This window comes from Gorilla gorilla, chromosome 2, assembly GCF_029281585.2.
Source record: "Gorilla gorilla gorilla isolate KB3781 chromosome 2, NHGRI_mGorGor1-v2.1_pri, whole genome shotgun sequence".
Taxonomy (NCBI): domain Eukaryota; kingdom Metazoa; phylum Chordata; class Mammalia; order Primates; family Hominidae; genus Gorilla; species Gorilla gorilla.
In genome coordinates this window covers 139,270,712-139,298,274 of record NC_086017.1, presented here as the reverse complement: position 1 = coordinate 139,298,274, position 27,563 = coordinate 139,270,712, and the positions used below count along the sequence as shown (strand labels likewise).

The 27,563-nt window shown below is 43.9% G+C and overlaps 1 protein-coding gene across 1 annotated transcript in view; it reads left to right on the top strand.

Moving 5' to 3' along the window:
* Nucleotides 1–231: 231 nt before the first annotated feature.
* RUVBL1 (RuvB like AAA ATPase 1) overlaps nt 232–27,563 on the top strand; it is a 43,013-nt gene continuing 15,681 nt past the window's right edge. Inside the window, exons 1-8 of the mRNA XM_031009506.3 lie at nt 232–673; nt 4,819–4,905; nt 11,221–11,353; nt 19,293–19,444; nt 22,569–22,658; nt 23,473–23,622; nt 25,274–25,337; nt 26,721–26,919. Coding sequence (XP_030865366.1) covers nt 533–673; nt 4,819–4,905; nt 11,221–11,353; nt 19,293–19,444; nt 22,569–22,658; nt 23,473–23,622; nt 25,274–25,337; nt 26,721–26,919 — 1,016 coding nt within the window. The 5' untranslated portion in view covers nt 232–532. The remainder of the gene's footprint in view (nt 674–4,818; nt 4,906–11,220; nt 11,354–19,292; nt 19,445–22,568; nt 22,659–23,472; nt 23,623–25,273; nt 25,338–26,720; nt 26,920–27,563) is intronic.

Below are 27,563 nucleotides of genomic sequence, written 5' to 3'. Positions count from 1 at the left end.
GGTTGAGCTGGGCCTTTCCAGGGAGATGCAAAGGTCTGGGAGTCAGAAAACATTGGTTAGTAACCAATCCCAGTTTAAGCTCTGAACCTCAGTTCTTCTGTTTCCAAAACGGAAATAATAACTTGAGATTCGCGTAAGAGTATGACGTTCAAATGTGCTAATGGATAGGACGGAAGGATTAGGAGTAGTACCCGGAGGCCACTGCCTCGTGCAACGCCCCAGCCCTAGATCAAATCCGGGGCGTGGTCCCACTATGCTCCCGACCCCAGCCTGGGCAGGAAGCGCCGGCTCCGGGGGAAGCCAACCCAGAGACACAGACGGAAGTGGGTGACCGGAGCTCTAGCAGCAGCCGCGATGGGCGCAGCCGTGAGCCTATGGAGAGCGGAGGTGTTCCCGCTTCCACCAATGGAAAGCCAATCTAGGCGGGCCTTTGCAAATTGCCCTAGTAACGGCCGCATGGTAACTCAGGCGCCGGGCGCACTGTCCTAGCTGCTGGTTTTCCACGCTGGTTTTAGCTCCCGGCGTCTGCAAAATGAAGATTGAGGAGGTGAAGAGCACTACGAAGACGCAGCGCATCGCCTCCCACAGCCACGTGAAAGGGCTGGGGCTGGACGAGAGCGGCTTGGCCAAGCAGGCGGCCTCAGGGCTTGTAGGCCAGGAGAACGCGCGAGAGGTGTGGCCAGCGGACCAGGGAGTTGGGGGCTGCAAGCAGGGCTGCTGCGGCGAGAGAGCTGCTGAAGTCGGTGGCTCGGGGCGGGATGCGCGCGCCAGGGGTCCCCCGCCATAGTTTCCTTAGGGAAGTGAAAATGGGCCAGGGGCTCGGGGAGGGGCGCCGCCCTGGAGCTGGGTGAGGGGCCGCCCCAGGATACCTAGTGACGACCCACTGGGGGCAGTTGACGGTTTGCCAACTCATGGACAAATGCTGATATAAACCCACACAACCCCGTCCCCTTAATTCGTACCAGGCTTTATTCGCGACACTGGGATACAGCGGGAATTAAGATAGGAGCTTACATTTTAGTGTAGTGAGAGACGATAAACGTGTACACCAATAAACAAAAATAATTATTTTATCTTGGTGGGGTTAGTTACTGCAGGGCTTTATCGGCCACGGTCAGGAAATTGGATTTTATTGTGAATGCAGTGGCAGGCTATGGGACGGTTTAAAGTAGGGAATTGACTAAACTTTAAAAGCTCGTTTTGGTTCCCAGGATCCGGGAACTGAGGGAGAGAAGTGGGAATTATGGAGAAGAGCAATCTGGTTTATCCACCCCTCCAAGCATACTTTTTGACCATTCCAATTAAATCTCCTTTTTCTAAGTGCTGGTGATGCCAAGTACTTTCACGTACATATTATTTTTTGGCAGGTGAAAATATTGACTTGGGGAGAGGGCACTTCACGTATATGCTTGACACTCGTTTTAGTAACGGTAAACCTGGGGTTTGCACCCACGTGTATTTCTGACTCCCAAATCAGTGCTCTATGATGATACAGCCACCCTCTCTGCCTGCTGTTCTCTAAGGTCACAGCCATACCCCTTGGCCTTTGGAGAGCCTTAGCTTCTACAAAAATCTTCACTTAATACAAAGTTAAGCTACTGCCTCTTAGCCTGATTTTTCTAAATAGAAAGGGCTCAAAGAAAAGCCTCAGGTTTCCATTTTGAGCATCATCTTTCCAAAAAGGAAGTGTTTGACCCTGGCTTACTAAGCAGCTAGTACTGCAAGTAGCTAACATTGGTTGAGTGCTTTCCATGTGCCAAGCACTGTGCTAAGTAGCTACATGTCCATTGCCTTGTCATATCCAACGTATTAGTTGTCCCTTCCCCGCTTTAGTATGACAGTTTTCAGACATACCAAAAAAGTTGAAAGACTTGTAAATGCTTGTGTGCCTAAATTCTATAATTTACATTTTACTGTGCTGCTTTATCATGTATCTTTTCATCTGTCCCTCTCCCAATCCACTTTTACATTTCAAGGTGAATTGCAGGCATCACTACACTTTACCCCTACACCCTTTAACCTGTGTGCCATTGGCTAGTATGAACTCTGTTCAAGTGAGGAAATTCTGGTTCATAGAGGTCAAATAAGTAGGTCCAAGGTTACTCATCTGGTAAGTGCGAGAGCCAGTATTTTAACTCAAGTCTATGTATTTAAACCCAGAGTGCATGCTCTTAACTGATGCTGTATGCCTAAGACCCACCTCAGCTACCAGGTTCTTGTGTGACTCTGGTCACATCAGTAACCTCCCTGAAAAATGAGAGACTAGGTGATCTTTTAAAGACCGTTCCAATTCTTTTTAAATGTTAGAATTGAAGCTTATCTCACCTGAGAGTAGTTGGAGTGGAAATTGAGGGAGAATGGATAGAAGAGGTCCTGGTCTGTAAATAAACGCACATATCCAAGGTATGTAAAGTCTCTTCTACCTTGAGTTTCCCAAAGAGCTTCAGTGCTGGGGATTATGATATGACAGGGTTGTGTGGAAAGACCATAGTAGGTTTTTTTTTGTTTTTTTTTTTTTTTGAGACGAAGTTTCGCTCTTGTTGCCCAGGCTGGAGTGCAATAGCGCGATCTCGGCTCACTGCAACCTCTGCCTCCTGGGTTCAAGCGATTCTCCTGCCTCAGCCTCATGAGTAGCTGGGATTACAGGCGCCTACCACCACGCTCGGCTAATTTTTGTATATTTAGTAGAGACAGGGTTTCACCATGTTGACCAGGCTGGTCTTGAACTCCTGACCTCAGGTGATCACCTGCCTCGGCCTCCCGAAGTGCTGGGATTACAGGCATGAGCCAACGCGCCTGGCTAGGTTTTTTATCTATTTATAGCATCTGGGCCGGGCGTAGTGGCTCACACCTGTAATCCCAGCACTTTGGGAGGCCAAGGCAAGTGGATCACCTGAGGTCAGGAGTTCGAGACCAGCCTGGCCAACATGACGAAACCCTGTCTCTACTAAAAATACAAAAATTAGCCGGGTGTGGTGGTATGCGCCTGTAGTCTCAGTTATTCGTGAGGCTGAGGCAGGAGAATCACTTGAACCTGGGAGGCGGAGGTTGCGGTGAGCTGAGATCGCGCCATTGCACTCCAGCCCGGGTGACAGTGAGACTCCATCTGAAAGAGAAAAGAAAAGAAAAGTAGCATCTGAAGAATATCTTCTAGGTTCTATTAAGAGCAGTGTGCTTTGGTAACTGAAGTGGAAATGGGATGGATATAGCATACCCACACACATTGCTTACATCATTTTTTTTTTTTTTTTGAGAGGGAGTCTTGCTCTGTCGCCCAGGCTGGAGTGCAGTGGCGCCATCTCTGCTCACTGCAAGCTCCGCCTCCCGGGTTCACGCCATTCTCCTGCCTCAGCCTCCCGAGTAGCAGGTGGATCACACGGTCGGGAGATTGAGACCATCCCGGCTAACATGGTGAAACCCCGTCTCTACTAAAAATACAAGAAATTAGCTGGGCGTGGTGGCAGGCGCCTGTAGTCCTTACATATTTTTTGAGGGGCTGCCGTAAGTGTGGGACCAAGGTACTTCACAGTCCATGAGGAATAGAGGTAGAAGAGATAAGATGTATTCACAAGACTCTGGCACAGTGTGGTTACTGCCCAGAGAGAAGAGCACCTTTTAGATAGTCACGTATTCGGTTATTAAATCAGTGTAGCAAACCTTATATTATGTAATCCTGAGATATAGATGCTCAGCTAGTGTAACTTTTTCAGTGTTCCCCCCTTATAGTCAAATATTCTAAAATATATGAAGATCCATAGCCCATTTATGGAATATGTGTGTGTATATATACACACATGTGTACTGCAAATGGTTAATAAAATTCAGAGATTTATAATGTATTTAAAATATACTAACAGATGATAAAGTAATTTAACCTTGAGGATTCAAAACATATTCAATGGATCTAATAGTGCCATAGGTTTAACTTCACATTCAGTATTTACAGTGTTCACTGATGGCCAGCTAGTACTCTATGTCATTGATTCTTACCCCTTAATAGGTTACTCTGGGAATTTGATGAAAGCTATGGATCCTTTCCCTGGAAAAAATGTATATATGAACATAAACACAGTTTTGTTCCCAACTTCAAGAGGTATTTGGGCCCCTGGCGTCTATCCCTGTACCCTGGGCCAAAAATCAGTGTTCCCACTTGTACTCATACTGTGCATTCTTCACACAGTAGTAGCTAGCACCATCTTTTAAAAACAAATCATAGCATGACACATAGTCTTCAAGACCTTTTCAGTGGCTTTGTATTATTTATGTAGAATAAAATCCAAACTTTACCACATTACTGTAAGTTCCTGTTCTGCGTTCTGGCCCCTGTCTACCTCTTCAACCTCATCTTCCTGGTCTTTTTTGCTATACTTTGGTCACTGCAACCTTTCTGTCCCTTGGATATGCCAAGCTCGTTTCTGCTTTGGATTTTCTGAATTTGCTGTTTTCTTTGCCTGGAACGCTGACTCCTGCTCCTCCCAGAGGTTCACATATCAAATTAAATGTCATCAGAAAGACACTCCAGGATCACTTTCTAGCCACTCGTTCTCTCTCATCATCCCTTTTTCTTCATAGTAGTGATGAAGATTATGTGTGCAATGTTTGTATGTTTGTATCCCTCCCTAAAACATGAGCTCCACAAGTACAAGGCTTTTCTGCCTTGCCTTCGTTACCCTCGGCACCTACAACAGTGACTGCAGTGCACCGGCACTCAGTGTTAGTTGGATGAGTGTGTGACTTGTGTAGGCCAGGGACTGAGTTTTTTCCCTTTGTGAAACATTTTAATATTGATTTATTATTTCTTTCCATTGTGGTGTGTAGGCATGTGGCGTCATAGTAGAATTAATCAAAAGCAAGAAAATGGCTGGAAGAGCTGTCTTGTTGGCAGGACCTCCTGGAACTGGCAAGGTACTCATTTTCTCTCATTTTTTAAATCTACCCAAGAGAATGATCCTAGTGTCTAAGCCAAATTGAATTCATGTCTTAACTAGTCTTTGTTTAGCTAAATGGGTTATATGTATGTTTTTAAAACTAATATGCAGTAATACAATTGGGTATCTAAAATCCCTGCTTCTAAAATTCAAATTATCCTGGCCTACCTCCAGAGAAGAGAGAATGAAGTCCTTGAAGGGGTCTCATTGTCTCTAGAATTTGTCCTTTATCTCTTTCAAGTCTCCTTTGCTGTGGAAATACATTTCTGTTGGCCTAGGGCTTCATAAAGATCTTCTGAGTGACATCTTACTTGAGGGGACAAAAAAATGAGTCAAGCATTCTTCCAAATGCTAGCTTTACGCATCGCTGTTGTGGCTGTGTGGGAGATGAAAAAAAGGAAAACAAGAATTAGAGACATGATTTTTATCTTCAAGGGGCTTACAGTCTCTCCAGGGCAGAAAGAAAGGAAATCATGACAGCACAGGAGGACTCAGTATGAGTGCTCAGCTTTGAGGTATTGACTAATATTAAATGCAGCTGGAATTTAAGGAGGCAGCACTGCGGGCTGGTACAGCTGGAAGGGTTGAGACTTGACATTTTCCCTTCAGAGCTGGGAGAGGATTTGGCTTTGCAGGGAAGATAAGGGCCTTTCAGGCAGAGGACACCGTGTGGCTTCTTGGGATTTGTGAGGGGACTGGCCAGATACTTGAAACTCACCAGAGTTCCCAATTTGAGCTTGCTTATTCTTCAAAAGGGCCGCTTGATGTGGGCAAGTAGGAGCTTGGGGTTGTGTGTGAAAAGAAATGGGCTTTAAATTCCAGCTCTGGTATTGACTTGCTATGAGACCTGAGGCAGGTCCCTTAACTTTTCTAAGCAAAAGCGTACTCTACCTATTTCAAGCAATTATTAAACTGATTGGTTGTAAGATAATGACTTGCATTATAATTTTGAAATGATTACTGATTGTGTATCTTATATTGGTATCTTACAAGAGGAAGAAGTGCTATATTTGTGAACAGTTTTTTCTCTTCCTATATAAAAGCAAATTGTGAACAGTTTTTTAAACTGTAAAGTGCCATACGGATGTGAGCTTCAGTTACCTCTCTCCAGGCAACATTAGCTTGTCCAGTGCATTTACCATTTATTTGCTTGCTATTCCTTATATCTTAGACCTTCTCTTTCCCTCCATTTTTCTTCTTCCTAAAGTAAATAATTTAGAAATTTCTTCTAGAAGTTTGTTGGTGGGAAAGTCTCTCATGTTTGCATTCATTATGTTGCCCTTGTTTTGAAAAAGAGTTATGTTGGCTGTATAATTCAGTTGACAGATATTTTCTTCAGTACTGTTTCACAGTACTTCTCTCTCAATGTTATTTGCTCCTTTGGCTTCTGTTGTTTTTGAGAAGTCTAATTTTGAGGGTTTTGAGTCTTCTTTCTGCATGTTTTTGAGATATTTTTGGGTTTGGTGTTTCACTATTATATGTCAGAGTGGATTAATTTTTGTTTATCATGCTTAATGCTAATTGTGCTTCTTGAATCTGAGTATTATGTCTCTGCTCAATTCTGGAAAATTGTCAGCCTTAGGAGAATTGCTTGAACCCGGGAGGCGGAGGTATCAGTGAGCCAACATCACGCCATTGCACTCTAGCCTGGGTGACAGAGCAAGACTACGTCCCCCCAAAAAAAAAAAAAAAAAACTGTCAGCGTTAATCTCTTCAGCTATTGCCTTTCCCCATTCTGTTTGTTCTCTCCTTCTGGAACTCCACTGAGATGAGGTTAAGATTGCAGTGGTTTTCAACCTGGCGCAGTTTTGCCCTCCCAGGGGACTTTGACAATGTCTGGAGACATTTTTGGTTCTCATGACTTGGTTGGGGGTGCTACTGGCATCTAGTGGGTGGAGGCCAGGGATGCTACTAAACATCCTGTAGTGCACAGAGCAGTTTCCATAATAAGGAATTATCTGGCCACAAACGTCATGGAGTCAAGCTGAGAAACCCTGGGCTAGAGCTTCTCGTTTTGGCCTCTTTGTCTTTTAGCCTTTCATATTTGTTATCTTTTTGACTCTGCTAAATTATGGGTAATTTCTTTTAGATCTTTGTTCCAGTCTAATTGTCTCTTAAGCTATGATTAAGTGACTGATTAATCCAATCTATTGAGTATTTTTTTCCTTTTCATTTTGAAAAGTTTGGAACCTACAAAAAACTTGAAAGAATAGTGTGATGAGCCCCTCTATACCCTATACCTAGATAGCCAGTTATAAATATTTTGTGACATTTGCTTTTTCTCTAGTTTATTTCTGAACCACTTGACAGTAAGTTGTAAGGATGTCTTCCTACATGACCACGATGCCATCATCAGACCCACCTTGCTAATGCTATTATATTCCCCCAATTTTTGTCAATTAAAAATTAAATTAATTAATTTTTAAAAAACGAGGAGCAGAGCCAGGGAGAGAATGGTGTCTCAGGAACCAAGAAAGGAGAACCTTTAAAGAAAGGAGTAGGTAACCATATCCACTGCGGTAGAGAAATCACAAAGATGAAGGAGCCTGGCAGCTCATCATATGATTCCATGAGCAGTTAACAAATGTGCTTTCAAAGACAACGAAGTTAAATTGTTTTAATGAAAAGAAAATATAGGTGATAGAAATCAGAAAACATCTTTCCAAGTTGTTTCAGTTTTTGGCTTTTTAAAAAAACACCAGAATATCAAAATGCAATCAAAGATTACACACTGCATAAATTGTTACAAGTTATAATGTCTTTTTTTTTTTTTTTTTTTTTGAGATGAAGTCTTGCTCTCTTGCCCAGGGTGGAGTACAGTGGCGTGATCTTGGCTCACTGCAACCTCTGCCTCCCAGGTTCAAACGATTCTCCTGCCTCAGCCTCCTGGGTAGCTGGGATTACAGGTGCCTGGCTAATTTTTGTATTTTTAGTGGAGATGGGGTTTCATCATGTTGGTCAGGCTGGTCTCGAACTCCTGACTTTAGGTGATCCACCTGCCTTGGCTTCCCAAAGCGCTGGGATTACAGGCGTGAGCCACTGTGCCTGGCCCCCAGATGTATTTTGTTATGGCCCACCTTTTTTACTCATGTGTGGCCCTTCAAGAGTCCTCTTTTATGTTTTTTTTTAATTGTAATGTTTTTGTTTGTTTGTTTGTTTGTTTTTTGAGACAGTTTCAGTCTGTCACCCAGGCTGGAGTGCAGTGGTCTGTTACCCAGGCTGGAGTGCAGTGATCTTGGCTCACTGCAGTCTCTACCTCTTGGGTTCAGGTGGTCCTCCCACCTCAGCCTCCTGAGTAGCTGGGACTACAGGTGCACACCACCACGCCTTGGCTAATGTTTGTAGTTTTCGTAGAGATGGGGTATCGCCATTTTGCCCAGGCTGGTCTTGAACTCCTGGGCTCAAGCAATCCACCTGCCTCAGCCTCCCAAAGTGCTGGGATTGCAGGCGTGAGCCACCGTGCCCGGTCCCGGTTTTATTCAGGGGTTTCTATCTTAAGTGCTATACCTTGCTGAGCTTTCCTGTATCTACAGTCTCTGAACTTTCAAGGCAAATAGTTTACTGCTCTGAATATTATTATTTGTTCAATTCTAGGTGTTTTGTAAGAGGAGAGGTTTTCAGTGGACCCAGTGTGCCATATTGCTAGAAGCATATGTCTTTCATTTTTTTTGGTAATATTGTATTGCTTTCCTCCCAGGAAATATGAGAAGTGCTCAGCACTGTGGTATTACCTTATAAGTTTGTCCACTCCCTTCCAATGTGTATGAAGGAATTTGGTGACTTCTGCTTAATGGTTTGCTGCAGGGTCCCAAAGTTTAGGCAACTTACCTGGGTGACAGGCAGAAATACTGCTTATTTTAGAGATGCAAATGCATGGTTCATATGCATTTCCACTCTTGAGGACCTCATACTGTTAATAATGGGTTTGGGTTTTAGAAAAAGGAGATATTCAGATGAGATTGAAAAATAGAGATTTCTTCAACCTTCTTTTGGCAACAACCTCTTTTTTGTGCCACTTGTCACTCACATGGGGTGAGTACAAAAAAAAAAAATGGCTTTGGAGATTGGGGTTTGCATCCTGGTGCTGCTGCTTGCGGTTTGACCTTGGGTGTGTTGGTAACTTTTGAGTTTGTTTCTTAATCTATAAAATAGAAACCAGATGATCAAGGTCATAGGCTAGTTGGGGAGATTCGATGAGGTCTATGCAGCAGTCTGTAGTAGGTGTAGGAATAGTAGCCATATCATATACTTTCCCTCTGGAAGTCTTTAAATGGAGGCAACGAGACACACATGAAGCTTTTTTTTTTTTTTTTTAACCAAGTATTTATCATATTTTAATGGAAGTATGTTCATCTCTTCTGTATTAGTTAAAGGGTGGGAGAGTGCCATTGAATTGGATGTGGTCACTGTCTTTGAAGTTCAAAACTGAGGGTAGGGAATTGGGGCTGGCAGAGATAGAAGGAAGAGAAAGAGGAGTAACTGGGAAGGGGTGGTCCTGTCCAGCCTGTGGCCCCACGGGGAGTGTGCTGTTAGAGTGCTGCTCCTCTCATTGTGCCCTTTCATGTTCCAGAGATTTTTTTCCTTTGCTCTTAGAAGAATACCAGTTTTCAAGGTGTCAGCCTTGAGCTCACAAGTGCAGATGCCTAATGAGGCAGGCAGCGGGGATGAGGGAAGTGGCTGGGTGCACTGTGGCGTGTCTGCCGTGAGCCCCAGGTGCTTGGCCTTGCTGAAGGTCACCGTGAGACTGCAGGCCAAACAGAACCAGGCTGTGAGCAACGAGTTTGCCACTTGTGATCTAGCATGGCACTTTAGTACTTTCATTTGACAGATGAGGAAATCAGGCACCTGAGATTTGCTGAGTGCCCAAGGTCACACTGAAAATTAGTGGCAGAACCAGCACTAATCTTTCTGTTCCTGGCTAGTGCATTTTATACTATGCTATACACGGATTCTCTACCAGATTTTACTACCTCAAAACTATCACCAAAAGGGCATAGAAAAGAAAATCTGAGAGGAACCTTGACTGTTAATTTTAAGACACCGTCTCAGAGTTTCACTTTGTTCTTCAGTAACAAGCTTGTTTTCTGTCTTAGCCCATATACCCGGGGAGCTGGCCTTACTCGTGCTCCTGTTTCACAGTTGAGGAAAGATGAAAATGGCATTCAAAGTCTGTACCAACTTTAAAGCATTTGCTTGCCATACTTGACATTTGACTATACACTTGTGAAGTCTGGTTCTGTTTAGCATTTGCCAGCTGTAATTATCTTGTCAAAAATCAATTTGTAGTTTACCACAGGGCGTGTTTAAGTGTGACTTGTTAAGACCAACTCATAGCTTCAAAATCCTACTTGAGGTATCCTTCTTCACTCTTTGTGGGCTACATAACATAAAATGAACAATCCATTCATTCATTCCTTCATTATTTCTGATGGGTTGTAGATTGGTGTTTTCCTGTATTTGTAAAAAGAGAAAGCAGGTATCTCAAAGATCCAGTGATGTATTCGGAGCAATTAGGTCAGAGCCATATATTGATATTGAGAGAACAATTTTGGATGACTATAAAGTTGGCCCTTCCTATCTGTGGGTTCCACGTATGTGGATTCTGCCAACCACAAATCAAAAATACTCAGGAAAAAAACAATAAAAAATAAAAATACAATAACAAAAATAATACATACTTAAAAATACAATATAATAACTATTTACATAGCATTTATATTTTATTAGGTATTGTATGTAATCTAGAGATGATTTAAAGTAACAGGAGGATGTGCATAGGTTATATGCAAATACCCTGCCATTTTATACCAGGACTTAAACATCCATGGATTTTGGTATCCCTGTGGATACTGAAGAGTAGACTCTTCTAATTATGATAACATGATCTTTGGAGTCCTGCTGCCAGAGATTAAATCTGCGCTGCCATTTTCTAGATTATGGTACTTACGTTGCATTATTTAATGTCTCTCAGTTTCTCATGTGTAAAATGGGGAGAATACTAGTGTCTATTTCGTAGGCTGGTTGTGAGGATCATGTGAGGCATTTGGAGTTGGGCCTGCACTGGGTAAGTCTGAGTGAATGATAACTTGTAATTATAGGGAAGATAAGAGATGCCATTTATGATTTAAATTGACTGTCCACAAAAGTCATCAAACATTTATTGTGTGAAACATGCTAAATGGTAGGACTAGATGTTCAGTTGTTCCTAGTTCCTGGTGGTTCTATAGCATGTGTTTCTGAACTGTCATGTTTTCAGGACTGTGAACTGTGTTTCCGTTGCGTTCTTTTGTAGACAGCTCTGGCTCTGGCTATTGCTCAGGAGCTGGGTAGTAAGGTCCCCTTCTGCCCAATGGTGGGGAGTGAAGTTTACTCAACTGAGATCAAGAAGACAGAGGTGCTGATGGAGAACTTCCGCAGGGCCATTGGTAAGTAGTGTCACATTTGTGAGAGGAGTTGGTCTCACTTCCTGAAGCCTGTTCACCGAAGCCTCTTTGTGGTGAAGATGCCTTTATGACTGGTATTCGTGGTACTGCTGTTTTTCTTTTGGCACTTAGTAGTGCATTATTTTTCAAATAAAACAAAACCCCAGTTTTTCTCATTGAAGTGCATTAGTAATTGGAGCAACTATGGACCCTAGCTGTGAGCCTGCGCTTCTTCATGCAATAAATAGATGTGTCTAAAAGTGTTTTTTTAATGAGTCATATTTTCCTGGAAGTCTTATTTTGCCATTAGAGATGACTATCCACTGAAAAGGTTTTGGACTCAAGCCAGAATCTTTGTGTGCCATGTGGCCAGAATGCCCCTGGTCCTGGATGGCGAGCCAGAAGAGTTGTGGCCTGTCATAGAGTGAGGAGACTGTGTGGGGACTGGCAGAGCTTAGAGGCTTATGGTGCCTAACCCTTAGGGCCTTGGGCTATCATAGTGAGTGCCTGTGATGAGCCAGGCCTTCCCTCTGCTGAGGGGAGATTATCAATCTACATTTCGCATTTGAAGAAGCAGTCTCAGAAGGTTAAATAACTTGCTAGGGACCCAGTTAGTAAGTGGCAGAAGTAGTTTGATCCGACATCTGTCTCATTTCTAGAGCCGTTGCTCTGAAGATTGGCTGTGAGAAGAAAATGGCTTCTCTTTCGAATTTTTGCTTTTTGCTAGCTGGGACTTCTGGGGCAGTTTTTTGGCCCCATTTCTGCTGGCACAGCACTGGGCAAGTCCTAGTTTCCCTCAGATCTGCTTATAGAAATAGCTTATTTCTTTTAACTGTTACATAAAAGTCCAGTTATTAAGCCATTTCTGTTTTTTGAACATTTAGATTTATTTTCAGCTTTTACTCTTAAAAGCAAGGCTACTAGGAACATCCTTTTATGTGTCTTTGTGCACATGTGCGAGTATGTTTCTAGGATTTGCCTGCTGAGTCGTGGGTTATGAACACTAGTCAGAGTGCCTGTACCAGTTTCCAGGCCCTTTCATTGTCAAACCAAAGTAAGTATTCTTAAGAAGGAAATTTACCAGAAAACTTCAAGGAAATGATGAAACTTAAAAGACTGATGAAAAAGTTCAGTTTCAGAGTAAGATCAGATAGGGCCATAGTTAAAGCTTTTGATTTTACATTGAACAAAAGGAGAAGCAGTTAGAAAGTGCTGGTATCCCTGGGCTCTGGTTTTGCTTTTACCAGACCCCTCTGGCTGGGTTGGGAGTGGATAGTAAGGAGGGTGAGGGCAGAGAGGAGTCTGAACAGGACAAAATAGTGGCTTGGACCAGGGTGGTGGCAGTGGAAGTGCAAAGTGGTTGGATTCTGGGTATGTTTGCATGGTAGCGCTGACAGGATTTCCTAAAGGGTTAGATGTGGGGCTGAAGGAAAGAGAGGAGTCGAGGAAAATTCCCAGGTTTGGCCATTTTTGGAGATGGGGAAGAATGGGAGGGAGCAGGTTGGGTGTTTACTCAGCGTCTCCTGGGGATACAGTGGTCAGTGTTTATCTTTGTAGACACAGTTCATGGCACATAGTGGGTGCTCAGGAAAGTTCTTCTGAGTGAGTGAGAGAAGTGGGTAGACTTTGAAGCAGTTAGAAAACAGAAGTCTTTTTTTTTTTTTTTGAGAGAGAGTCTCTCGCCAGGCTGGAGTGCAGTGGCGTGATCTCAGCTCACTGCAACCTCAGCCTCCTGGGTTCAAGCGATTCTCGTGCCTCAGCCTTCTGAATAGCTGGAATTACAGGCACGCATCACCACACCCAGCTAATTTTTGTATTTTTAGTAGAGATGAGGTTTCACCATGTTGGCCAGGATGGTCTTGATTTCCTGACCTCATGATTCACCTGCCTCAGCCTCCCAGAGTGCTGGGGTTACAGGCATGAGCCACCGTGCCCGGCTCATGCCTGTAATCCCAGAAGTCTTTAGCTAAAAAATATGAAAACAGAAGTCTTTAGCTAAAAAATATGTCTGGGCTATAGACATATGTTGTTAGGTTTATGAAGTATTTTTTATAAATTTGGAGCTAGTTGTCAATATTTAGCAATAGGGAAGTGTCATAAAGTGCTCATTTCTGCCTCCTTGAAGCAGCTTTCCTTCCCACAGCAGGCGGAGCTGAGCGGGTACTTCTGACAAGGTCCCCATAAGCATTGAAGTTTGTGACTGTTGTTCTAAACCAGAGAGATTATGAACTGTGTCCAGAGGCTAAATTTTGTGTTACTTGGAATATATTTATTTTTATTTTATAATTTTAACACTTCCTCAGTGCCATGATTTGAATATTTTTAAAACTGCAAAGTATTTCTGACTGGAAATATATTATTTTTACCATGAAATATTGGATTTTTTGGTGCTTATTTTAATTATTTTATTTTGTTTTAGTGCCATGGTCTCACTCTGTTGCCCAGGCTGGCCTTTAACTCCTGGGCTCAAGTGATTCTTCCACCTCAGCCTCCCAAGTAGCTGGGGCTATAGGTGCACACCATCATGCCTGGGTTTTGTGCCTATTTTATTTAAGTTATCTATTTTTAAAACATTTTTCTGTTTTTAAATTTTTTTTAGAGACAGGGTCTTACTCTGTTGTCCAGGCTAAAGTGCAGTGGTGTAACAATAGCTCCCTGCAGGCTCAACTCCTTGGGCTCAAGAGATCCTCCTGCCCCAGCCTCCCAAGTAGCTAGGACTGCAGGTGTGCATCACCACACCCAGCTAATTTTTTAAAAATTGTATGTAGGCTGAGTGCAGTGGCTCATGCCTGTAATCCCAGCACTTTGGGAGGCCGAGGCCAGTGGATCACCTGAGGTCAGGAGTTCGAGACCAGGCTGGCCAACATGGTGAAACCCCGCCTCTACTAAAAATACAAAAAATTAGCAGGGCATGGTGGCATACGCCTGTAATCCCAGCTACTTGGGAGGCTGAGGCAGGAGAATTGCTTGAACCCGGGAGGTGGAGGTTACAGTGAGTGGCGATTATGCCATTGCACTTCAGCCTGGGTAACAGAGAGACTCTGTCTCAAAAAAAAAAAAAAATTTACAGAGAGGCCAGGCCTGGTGGCTCATGGTGGTGCCTGTAATCTCAGCACTTTAGGAGGCAAAGGCAGGCAGATTGCTTGAGCCCAGGAGTTCGAGACCAGCCTGGAGAACGTGGTGAAACTGCGTCTCTACAAAAAATACAAAAATTAGCTGGGTGTGGTGACGTGTGCCTGTAGTCCCAGCTACTCGGAAGGCTGGGGTGGGAGGATCACCTGAGTAAGTCGAGGCTGCAGTGAGCTGAAATCACACCACTGCACTTCAACACAGGCAACAGTGAGACCCTGTCTCAAAAAAATAATCGGGGGGCTGAGACATGAGAATCGCTTGAGCCCAGGAGTTGGTGGTTGTAGTGAGGTGACATTGCGCCACTGCACTCCAGCTTGGGCTACAGAGTGAGACACCATCTCAAAAAAAAAAAATTGTTTTTGTAGAGATGGGGTCTCACTATGTTGGTGGTCTCGAACTCCTGGCCTCAAGTAATCCTTTTGCCTTGGCCCCACAGAGTGCTGAGATTATAGGAGTGAGCCACTGCACCCATCCCAGTGCCAGTTTTAAACAGAGATATTACAAACTTATAGAGAAGGATGTAAAACATTAATTAATTATGAAGTAAAGGCTTATACAGTCACCACCGAAGGAACAGAGCACGGCCAGCACCTCAGACATGTGTCCCTCCCTGGTCACAACCCCTTCCTCTCCTAGGTGGGACCCACAATGTGCCATAATTGTGTGGGAATGGTTTATGTGATCATCATAACCTTGTACACCCCACGTGTGTATCTTTAAACCATGGGGCTTAATTTTGCCCTTTTTAAAGTTTATCTAAATCATAGTTTATGTGTTCCTTGTGTCTTGCTTCTTTAGCTCAGCGTCTATATCTGTAAGGTTCAGCCCATGTGATTACATGCAATGTACTCTGTGGATTTTTACGTTGTATTTGGAATAGCAGTGGAAATGACTCGCAGGACTCCTTTAAGGTTTAAAATCTTCTGAGTATTTTTTTTTTTAAACATGTGCCCATGGTTTTATTTAACTCATAATAAAGATGAGATGAACAGTAAGATGTTACAACTAGTTCAAATGTCTGAGTACTTTTTTTTTTTTAATTGAGACAAGGTGTCACACTGTCGCCCATGCTGGAGTACGCGGCACGATCTTGGCTCACTGCAATCTGTTTCCTGGGCTGAAATGATCTACCTACCTTGGCCTGCCAAAGTCCTGGGATTACAGGGGTGAACCACCGTGTCTGGTCCCTGAGTATTTTTTTTAAATGTTCTTTCTATTTACTTAAAAAATGTTTTTCTGATATTGATAAAATCTGTAAAAACTGGCTTTCACATGGATGTATGTGTTTGCATTGCTTAAAGGTAACTTAAATGCTTTAAAATTCAGAAAAATAGAGATAAGTTCCTTGGCATCTGTTTTGTAATTTGCCATTTTTGAGGGGAGTGGACAGTAGTACCATTCTTTTGATGGCAGTGAGTGAAAAGAAAATTTCTTGATCCTACCAGAGAATAAAAAGGCAGGCCATTGACTATCTTCAAAAAGGAACCCTGCCCATCTTCCTCTGCCTTTGAATTCTGTGAAGTTGGGAGAGGGGGTGGGGAGGAAGCAATAAGCCGACCAGAAATAAAAAGCAGGGAGTCTGTGCTATTTCCTTGATGTGATGAAGGTCCCTGTCAGGGATATAGAAACCTGAGCCAGCAGATGAAACCTGTGTCATTTGTGTTGTCGTTGCCAGAGATAGCGCCAGCTCAGCCCCTTTCCTGGCTAACAGCCGGTTTCATTGTCCGTCACCCACGTCCCCTGCCAGCTTGTCAGCACAGAGCAACTTCTAAACAAATGTGGGGGCTAGTGAGAGACGGGAATGTCTTCCCCTCCTTGAGGAATTTCATGCCACATTCATCTAACAGTAAATATAAGTAAGCATTCCATTTGAAGGAATTTATCGCTGTGGGATAGAAAAGGTTTGATTTTAAAAAATCAAAGTTCACTTTAAAAGTATAGTATTTTCCAAGTTTACCACAGTGTTCTGATATATTCATGTTGTTTGGAGAATTTTTGTCTAAGATTAATGTTCAGGAACTAAGAATTTGGTAAAGCACAAATGAAATGGGTCCTCTCTTTTGGGGCTATTCCAAAACTTCCATTTATAGGCTATCAGATAGAATGAAGGTAGAGTAAAACTTTTCCTTAACTTCAATATCTGAGAGTCTTTGTCCTGACTGGGTTTCTGGGGTAGAGAAGGCAAACAGCCCAATGATAAGATAATGACCACATTTAAAAGTGAGAAGTTACAGAGCGTACCTGACACTATAGGTAGTGTTTCTTAGTGCCATTGGAATATTTCCATATCAGAATGGAGGTAGCTTAATGGTGAGAACACCAAATCCTTATCAAGCCACCCTGCCATCAGAACTAGTTTATGTCTCCACATTTGTGAGTTGAATAGTTTTTCATTTATTCTTTAGATAACTGGATCTCAACTGTGTCTGCACTTTGGAATCATGGGGGGAATATTAAACTAATAGTGATGGCAGGGGCCCATCCCCTAGGATTTGGAAGCAAGTAGTCTGGGTACAGCCAGGGCGTGATTCATTATAGGGGCCCCTCAGGTGGACCTAAAAGTTGAGAACCATGACCATAGGCTCCAGCAGAGATTTAGAGCAGTATTTCCTAAACTTAGGCCATCAGTGGTCTTACTTCACCGGGTCCCACTGGTATTATTTACTTAAAATTTTTTTTAAAGTAGACTTGGTAATTTTATGCATATGTACAGAAAAGTGTGCAGAACATAAATGCATAGCTTGGTGGATTATTGTAAAGTAAAAACCCGTGAAACCAGCAGCTAATCAAAAAAGGGAATGTTGCCAGAACTCCAAGGTACCCTTCATGTCCACTCCCAGTTGCCATCCTTCCTTCCCCAAGTTAATGGTAGTCTTGATTTCTAACAGTACAGTTCAGTTATGCCTGGCTTTTAGTGCTGAGGTTGAGGGTGTTTCGGTGATACAGGCTATAACATTACATGGCTGACTCCTTAGAGTTCTCAGGCCATTACCATATAGAACATGTAAATGTATCTGCAGGTTTGTTTCTTGGGTATTATTAGTAGATGATCTGCCTAATGACAACCCCTTCACTCTTAGTGACTTCATTCATTCATCCATTCACTCTACCTGCCTATGTGCTGTGCCCTCAGCTCAGGTGTGGGCAATCTGCAGAGGGGTAGGCAAGGTCTGCAAGTTATGGCATTGCCGTGGGCTGCTGCTGTGCCAGTGGAAACACAGGTCACCATGGGGACAATTTGGAGGATGAGGAAGAAGAATGTGTGAAGGGGGAGGGGATAAGTTTTAAACTGAGTCTGCAAGGAGGAGTTGCCTAAGCTAAAAAGAGTGGTTCAGGAAGCAGAACCGTTATATGCAAAAGCATGTAATGAACATAGAGATCACGTTCTAAAAGTTAATTTAACAATGATTCTTGGATAATGAACAAACATTTATTAAAGAGCTAATGTGGATGATGTTTAGAATTTGGAGAGAAATTTACCTTTATTTGCAATATTCTAATGTAAGGTGCTTTGGAAATTGGTTTTGTTGTTATGGCCTTAGAAAAATTGTAGAGCAGCTGGGAATGGTAGCTCACACCTGTAATCCCAGCACTTTGGGAGGCCAAGGTGGGTGGATCACCTGAGGTCAGGAGTTCAAGACCAGTCTGGCCAACGTGGTGAAACCTATCTCTACTAAAAGTACAAAAAAACCCCAAAAATTAGCCAGATGTGGTGGTGCACGCCTGTAATCCCAGCTACTTGGGAGGCTGAGGCAGGAGAATCACTTGAACCCAGGAGGCGGAGCTTGCTGTGAGCCAAGATCGCACCATTGCATTCCAGCCTGGGTGACAGAATGAGATTCTATCTCAAAAAAAAAAAAAAAAAAAAGAAAGAAAAAGGAAAAGAAAGAAAGAAAGAAAATTGTAGAGCAACACATTGCAAATAATGCATGACAACTGGGTATTTCTTCTTGGAGTATGCAGTGAGAGCCAGAGGCCCATAACACCTGGCAGTGTTGAGTGTCACCCACTGTTGACATAGGTACCTAATTATTTTAGTATGTTCTGCTCAGGTTTCATAGTGTCAGAGGGTGTGTAATGAGTTATTCCACTGGTTTTAAGATTTCCTTTGAGAGTCAGAAATTCAGGAAACAAGGCTACAGGAGTTATGATAGCCACTGTTCTGGTGGAATAGAATAGTGTGGGTTCAGAGACTGGATTAAAGGCTAAAGGTAAATTTCACCCCCTTGGAAATGAAGCAGACAATTTTGAGAATTATAACTTGTCTATCTAGTTCTGGATTTGAACCTAGAAAGTTCCCTTAAAAAGTTGCATTTCTAGGCCAGGTGTGGTGGCTCATGCCTGTAACCCAGCACTTTGGGAGGCCGAGGAGGGCAGATCATGAGGTCAGGAGATCAAGATCATCCTGGCTAACATGGTGAAACCCTGTCCCTACCAAAAATACAAAAAAATTAGCCGGGCGTGGTGGCGGGCGCCTGTAGTCCCAGCTACTCGGGAGGCTGAGGCAGGAGAATGGAGTGAACCTGGGAGGCAGAGGTTGCAGTGAGTCGAGATTGTGCCACTGCACTGCAGCCTGGGCGACAGAGCGAGACTCTATCTCAAAAAAAAAAAAAAAAAAAAAGAGTTGCATTTCTAATAGTGCCTCTAATTTACATTGATATGTTTGTATTGCCTTTTTACCCATCATGACACCCTGGAATGTACATTATTAAGGTTGATTTGTCAGTTCTGGTGACATGGAAGTTTTGGGCTCTCAGTGTGAGAGAAAAGATTCTGCTTCTCACCATGGCCCCTCTGCCACCTCTTCCAGGGCTGCGAATAAAGGAGACCAAGGAAGTTTATGAAGGTGAAGTCACAGAGCTAACTCCGTGTGAGACAGAGAATCCCATGGGAGGATATGGCAAAACCATTAGCCATGTGATCATAGGACTCAAAACAGCCAAAGGAACCAAACAGCTGAAAGTGAGTACATGTTTGTGGCCTCTTTTCCCTTGACTCTCCCCGCACAGTGTGGCTTTGGGCAGGTGGTGTAACCTCTCTGCATCCCAGTTTCCTGACCTGTGCACTGCAGGTGTTGATTTCTCACAGAACTGGTTGAGGATATTGTGTGTATAAAGCAGTACCTAGCATAGGGCTTGAACATAGGAGGACTCAAGGAAGATAGCTCTTTTCTTACTTACTCCTAGGAAACTCTGCATGTTAAAATGTGAGCTGTGTGGTTAAGTCAAGAAACTGCCTCTGCCATCCCATGTCCCATATTATGACCATGCATCAAATACCCTGGGCTGGGTCTGAACCTGGGCATTAATTTTTCCAGTTATCAGTGCCCATGCTCATAGAAAGAAACAGCATTGAGTAATCAAATAAGAGTTGTATAAAGATGATGGATGGGCTTCCCAGGGGCCACATGCAGAATCCTGACTGCAGTTGCTTGTGTCAGGAACCTGTGGTCGCTTCGGTGGCTGGTTCTGCTTAGTACAGGGCTTTGTGGAGAGGCCAGAATGATGACACTGGATAACGCTCAAAGACAGTCCTCAGCCACCTGTCCTGTAAGTCTTTAGGATGGAGGCAGTAGAGTTTCTAGGGGAAGAGCATGAGTTTTGGAGTCTAAGTCCTTAAGGAATCCCTGGCTTTGTTACTTACAACTGTGTGGCATTAATCTCTGAGTAGTAGTTTCTTTATTTGTTGAATGGGAATAATAATTGCCTGTCTCTCAGGGTTATGGCTTTGGGTGTGGCACCTAGTTACCTAATGAATGATAGCTGTTAATGTTATCATGAGAGCCTTCACTTGGAGAAATGGAGCAGTCTGGATTTTAGGCTTTGCCTTATTATTATTAATAAATATTATCATTATAGCTCTCATTTATTGTATGTGTCAGGCCTTGGACTAAGTGCTTCAACAAACATTTATTGTCATTCATAACTTTATATGTGTATATGTTTGCGTGTGTGTATGTGTGTATAATTTTCCTCATGTTAACAGATGAAGGCTCATAAAGAGGTTACATGGTTATCCTGGGATCATCCAGCCAGTCATGTGGCAGAGCTGACCCTCTGAGTCCTAACCGTTGTACTGTCTGCCCACCAGCTTGCTGTGTGACCTTTGGAAGTCAGTTGAGCTCTCTGGGACTCAGTTTTCTCATCTATAAACTGCAGGAGATTGACCATATAATTTCTCCATTTTTATTCTGTTCTACGATTTTATGGTTCTTTGATTCTCCAAGGTTGTTTCTTGGTCACTGCTTTATGGAGATCATAAAAATGTCACTTCTTCAAAGGACCATTTTTCTTTTTCCTAACAGGGTTTCCATCTCAGGAACTTGCCTCTGCAAATATCTCTTTTATACCTACCCCTCGTCACTTCCATTCTGAATTAATTAGATTTCTCAGTAGCATCTGCCACCTTTCCAGTAATTACATCTTCAGTCAATTCATTTGGGAAATTAACCGGTATAAAAATGCTTGAGGCAAAAAAGAAGTATATTCTCCAATGTAGGACAGATAAAATAAGGCGTACAGTTTAAATTTCAGCTATTTGTAACACTGCTTTGTACAGTTTCTTTACAGAAATAATGTAGAGGAGAAGATGAAATTTGTCTTCCAAAATGAATACTTCTAGGTATTTTTAGAATATGTACAAGGTATTTGGATAGAAGGTGCTCAAATACTTGGTGGATATTCAAGTCTGAAGGAGTCTTCTGAGTTCTAGCAACGAGAACGCCATTAGTACTCATGACCGCTTCCTGCCAGGCCTTATCTGGGGGCCTCACCCACTTTTGTCCTTAGGCGCGCAGACTCACAGCAGTTCTGCCAGGGGCTGCCGTCCCCACCCAGCTAAGGAGAGGCAGAACCCTGGGTTTGCTGCTGTGGTGGTAGTTTTTTAAAAGCTTTATTGAGATAGCATTTTAAATAAAACTCACCCATTTTAAGTATACAATTCCAGGAATTTTAATGTATTTTCACAGTTGTACAATCACCACAATCTTAATTTCAGAACATTTTCATCGCCCCAAAAAGAATCCTCCTGCTCATTTACAGTCATTCCCCATTCCAACTATAGCCCTCGGCAACTACTAATCTACTTTCGGTTGCCTTCTTTTGGACATTTCATATAAATGGAACATACAGTGTATGTCTTTTTTTGTATCTGGCTTCTTTCACCAAGTCCTGGGTTTTCACTTTTTAATTTTGTTTGGGCAAAGCCCAAGTTTTTTTTCCACCATAGCTACATTGTATAACATAGATCTCCATGAAGACCTCGAGAAACTTGTGTTTAACTACAGAATCCTTACAAAGGCAGCTGTCCTAGAATATTAATCACTGAGGGTCACCAGAATCTGGAGAAAAGCAACAGTTCCGCAAATCTGCTTATTTCCTTTCCTGGAGATATAAGCAGGCAGACCCAAGGGCACAAACACTGGGATGTGAATCAAAAGGCTTGGGAAAGATTCTCATTTATGCTTTTCTTTGAATTACTGTATACATCTGTGATTGCACCTGGGTGCTGTTGTATAGATGAGGAAACTTAGAACTGAGAACCTTATCCAAAATCAAAGGCCCTGCAAGATGCCAGCTTTGAGATTGGTAAGCAGGTGCTGGCAGGTACCTCAGTTGTGGAAAGTTCCACCCCACCTGAGGTGAGGCAAATGAAGGAGTGAAGTAGGGATGATGATTTCAAGAGGGGTGATAGGGCCTGTGGTCCTGTGGACAGTGGGGGCTGGGCCCACCCGTCTCACGGCAGCCAGGACCATCCTTATAAAAGCGCTGCTGCCAGTTTACAGCCTTTGGAATCAAGGGAAAGAGGAGAGTACGTGTCCCCTGTGTCCCTCTCATGCTTGTTACATAGGGATGCAGGTATGCTGGCCCCCCTATTTTCTCCCTGGTGTGCTTAGTGCCCCAGCCAGTCTGTTGTGTGGTACTCACGCATTCACACTCCTGCAGGTCCCAGTATTCATGCACACGCAAAACAGGCTTTCTCCATGCACCTGCTACCTACCTCAGATCCCTTACGGAAAGGTACCTTACATGGTGTCAGAAGGAAATGGAATATGTATTACACTTCTGATTTACATTTTTTTTTTTAGCTGGACCCCAGCATTTTTGAAAGTTTGCAGAAAGAGCGAGTAGAAGCTGGAGATGTGATTTACATTGAAGCCAACAGTGGGGCCGTGAAGGTAATGCCTTCCTTGGGACACAGCATTGTCCCTGATTTGTTTGCCATGAGAAGACCTAAGTGACAAGGGAGTTGCTTTCTTCAGAGGGTGTGGGGTGTGTGGGGAGGGGCTGGTGTCTGTTACGAGGCTGATGGAAGGTCAACTAGTGGCCCTTTATGTATAATAAAGTTTGCCTTCCCTTTATCTTCATTCTTTAACCTTCTCGCGATTAAAACAGATAGTCTGTTAGAAAAAATACTAAAACCTGTTCAGAGGGGGAGGACAGGGTGAGAAACCAAAACAACTTTAGTCACTTTCAAATTGAAATGTGCAGTGTATTTAATCTTCCTTTTATCTCTTTGGTATTTTCTTCCCAAGATATATGCATGTGGGAAGGAACGCTGCATTCGTTGGCATTCTTTTCTATCTGATTTTCAGGGTCCTGTACAGTGTTCCTCGCTGTTTAATGGATGGGCATAATACTTCATATCATACAATAAATCATCCACCTACAAAAGAGTCTGAGCAGCTCCTCTGCCTCCAGTTAATCTACTGGATTTGGCCTTTATCAGGAATTGCATACAGTTAAAAGAAAGAAGGGAAAAAGGATTTTGGGAGAAAGTATCAGGTGTTTTTCAACCCAGTTTTTGGAGCCCAGCGATGAGCAGATAGCTCCCTTCTTTTGGCAGCAGGGGAGTGGGGCATATTTGGAGTTTGTCAAGTAGGCTGTCAGGCCTGCAGTGGGAACTGAGACCTTTATCTCACTTAGCCCTGTGCCATTTGGGGACTTGGCAGTGAAAACTCACCAGGCACTCATGTTTCTCTCTTTTTGCAGAGGCAGGGCAGGTGTGATACCTATGCCACAGAATTCGACCTTGAAGCTGAAGAGTATGTCCCCTTGCCAAAAGGGGATGTGCACAAAAAGAAAGAAATCATCCAAGATGTGACCTTGCATGACTTGGATGTGGCTAATGCGCGGCCCCAGGTACTACCTCGATGCCTGGGTGACCTGGCACATTAGCCCTTTTGTATGTGTGTGGAGATCTGGGAATGAATTGTCAGAGTCTTGCTGCCTTTCTTGAGGTAGACGGTCCTTTTCTATCTGTAATGTTCAGCAATTAACATCGACATGAGCTACGAGGGACTCCTTTGTTCCCATTCAAATGCTCTAGTCACAGATGATTTCATGTGTATTGTTTCTTATCCCAGCCAAGCCTCTGGCCCTGAGCTAGCCAGCTTCCTCCATGGCTTCACTCCAGCAGTGGGCTCACGCCTGGAATTTTCTGGGTGTTAATGGCAGGAGGGCAGGAGTGTTCTATGAGCCCTTTACAGGATTTCAGAAAGCCTAACAAAGCTCTTTCTTTCCCCCTGCTTAGCAAAAGCCACAGTGTTTTAGCTTTGAGCTGGTACTGTTGTCTGCTTCTCATACAGATGGATACTTATGCCTTGACTAGTAAAATGCAGGAAAGGATGTTATCACTATATGACATTTCTAGGAAATAGTGAATAGTCACTATTAGGGAATAGTTTGTTTTCTGACTTGAAATTTGATCCGTGGGTGTTTTGTTCCTTGGAGCTTTGGTCAAGAGATTACTGAAGACTCATCTTGGACGAACAGGTCCCCTTGGTTGGTGAAATGGCCATCCCCAAACTGACCTCCTGGGAGCCCTTGACCTGAGAAGAGTGCTGGGCTGGGAGTCAGAAGTCAGGAACTGAGTTGCTCCATCACTGACCAGCTTGGTTAATTTGTCACTTTGGGTCTCTGGGTTTTCTGTGGTTTAGGGTTCGGTTTTGAGTTCCCTCCTACTTGGCAAGGCAGTTTTGAGGACCAGACAGGAAACATTTGCTGCCTTTAGCTATTCAGCATTTTAGTGAGCCCTTCTGTGTCTCAGGGCCTGGTAACCAACAGGTGATCACTAAATGCTGAACAAATGACCAAACACTAGCCTCTGCCTCTTGCTGACTGCACTGTTAGGAGCCCGCAGGAGGATGCAGGTGAGTGGTGAACCTGTTATGGAGTCAGCCATGATCAGCTCCAAGTTAAGTAAGGACTAGGCTGATGCAAGCCTGTGGTCAAATCTAGTGAGAGGAGGCACAGCAATATAATCATGGTATATTTATACTTGCTCTTTATACTTACTCTTATAGTCCATGTGTCCCCAAAGGCACAGGAACATTTGGAGGAAGTCCTGAGTCCGGTTAGGGTCAGATGTGCCCTAGAGGGCATTTGACTTGAACTTTAATGACTGGGAACTTCCTAGGAAGGAGAATGGCATTCCTGGCAGATGGAATAGGCTCAAAAGCATTGAGTCATAAAAAAGCTTGGGGGCGTCCAGGGCAGGGCTGGTAGTCTTGTGTGGCTAATCAAGGAACAAGGGGTTGGAAAAAGATAGGGCTGGAAAAGGAGGCTGGGCAGGCCCCACGGAGCTTATACTTGCCATGAAAGGATTTTGTTTGATTCTTACAGGTCAGGGGAACCTCTAAAAATTCCTCTGTGTTTAGAAGCTCCTCAGGCTTTGAGGAGGGGTCTCCATACCTCAGGATCCCATGTTGAGTTGATGAGTGGGATGCAGGGGGATGAGGCTTCTGTAGTCACCTTAGAAAGCAGCACTGACTCTAAGTCTTCTCTTATGCAGGGGGGACAAGATATCCTGTCCATGATGGGCCAGCTAATGAAGCCAAAGAAGACAGAAATCACAGGTAGGAGAACCAGTGTGCCCTGTGAGCAAGGGGCAGGGCGGAGGGCCCCACATTCTGAGATGCTCTTGCGGCTCTGTGAGCACATCCGCCCTGATGAAATGCCTCAGAACAGTTCTTTCTTCCTCATAGCTTAGAGCTTGACTCTAGCCTAAGTTTCTGGCGGCATTTAGGCAGCCATACAGCACACTGTGTGCTATCTGCCCCACTGCAGTCACAGTTTCTGGCCCCTATGAGGCCCCAGAAATATGGATTTGTGTCGCCCAGCTCTGCTGGAGCACAGGCTCTGGAGCCTTGGGGCTGTCAGCCCCCTCCCTAGTAGAGCACAGGGCAGCTCCACAGACCAGCTCCACATACTGCCCTGCCCAGTTTGTGGGCACTTCCCAGAGCTCCACAGGGGACACTGCTGCTGCTCCCCTGTGAACCTTTATTTAACCTGCTGCTCTTCCCAGCTTTCCTGTTGCTGTTTTTTTTCTAATTCCACCTACAGTTTCGTCACCTTAAGATGCTAGTTAAACATTAAAGCAAATATTGTCTTTAAAGTTTAAGCCAGGGCAGCAATCTGAGACCTTTCTGTTCGAGTTGTCAGAAGCAGTTTCTTTCTTTTCACACGGTTTTCAGTGTGCATCCTCTTTGGACAATCCCTGCCTCTTGCCTTTGGCGGAAGATGCTGCCTCAGATCTTCCAGTTTTCTATTTGTGAGCTGCTCCCTCCTGATGATAACACAGGAGCTGGTTTGGAAAATGAGCACTGAGACCTTAGCTGGGTTATGTAACTTTTGAGAGACTCATCCCTCTAGGAGCTCTGAGATTGGGCCTTTCTTCAGAGCCTTTCATTCCTCAAAGGTTTCTGCTCAGGATTCTAAAAGCACCCACTTCCTTAGTCCAGGCACTTGATTGAAAGTTAATTAACCTAAGCATTGTTGTATGGGACCAAAAGAAAGGGTCATTTACTGAGTATAGAACAGGTAAATTTGCATGTGAAAACTCATTTCACCCAGGGCTCCCAAACTCCGACGTCTCCCAGATCAGACAGAGCTAGATTGGGTATGTGGGAAGTGATAAGGCATGGTAGGGAGTGTGACAGCACTGAGCGTGTGCTGTGAAGGGATTCCCATGCAGAACACCTGTGCAACCTTTTTACATTTAACCAAACCCATCTTTTGGGGGAGGCTGCCAATTTTGTGACCTTTTAGGTGTGATTATCACTGTGTTCAGATGACGACACTGAAACCTGGAGTGGGGACACACCCTGTCTGGGATCACATAGCTAGTAGGAAAACTAGGCTCCTAGCGTGGGTTTGGATTGAATTCAGGTGGAGGAGAAAAGGCGATAGTCTCCCCCAGCCCTGTGCTGACCTTGCCTGCCCATCCTTGCATCTCCTAGACAAACTTCGAGGGGAGATTAATAAGGTGGTGAACAAGTACATCGACCAGGGCATTGCTGAGCTGGTCCCGGGTGTGCTGTTTGTTGATGAGGTCCACATGCTGGACATTGAGTGCTTCACCTACCTGCACCGCGCCCTGGAGTCTTCTATCGCTCCCATCGTCATCTTTGCATCCAACCGAGGCAACTGTGTCATCAGGTAGGATGGCTGCCTGCCAGCCACAAGGCTTTTTTAACTTCCATCTGGGCTCATTTGTTCCTCAGGATCTCTCTAAACCCCATGAGGTGGGACAGGGATGAGGGGAGGTCATGTTGTTTTTGAGGGAAAATGTGCCAAGTGACTTGCCTCTGGCCTCATTTCCCTAGTCACCAAAGGCAGCAGCTGTCCTGTCACTCATGAGGAGGGTCTCCCACGTGATCTTTGGGGTGTGATACTACAATTTGGTCGTTCAATTGGAGTGTACAAAGGTGAGATCAGACAGGGCAAGCCTTTGATGACATTATACACATGAACGTCTTCAGTCTTCATCTGCGCTCTGAGAGGTAGGCATTATTGGCGTCATTTTTCAAATAAGGAAACTGGAATCATAACTTGTCCCTCATCGTAAAGACAGGATAAGAACCCAGCTCCTTCTGATAACAAAACCAGCATTTTCTTTTTTTTTTTTTTGGGGACAGAGTCTCGCTGTGTCGCCCAGGCTGGAGTGCAGTGGCACGATCTCGGCTCACTGCAAGCTCCACCTCCCGGGTTCACACCATTCTCCTGCCTCAGCCTCCCGAGTAGCTGGGACTACAGTTGCCCACCATCACGCCTGGCTAATTTTTTTGTATTTTTAGTAGAGA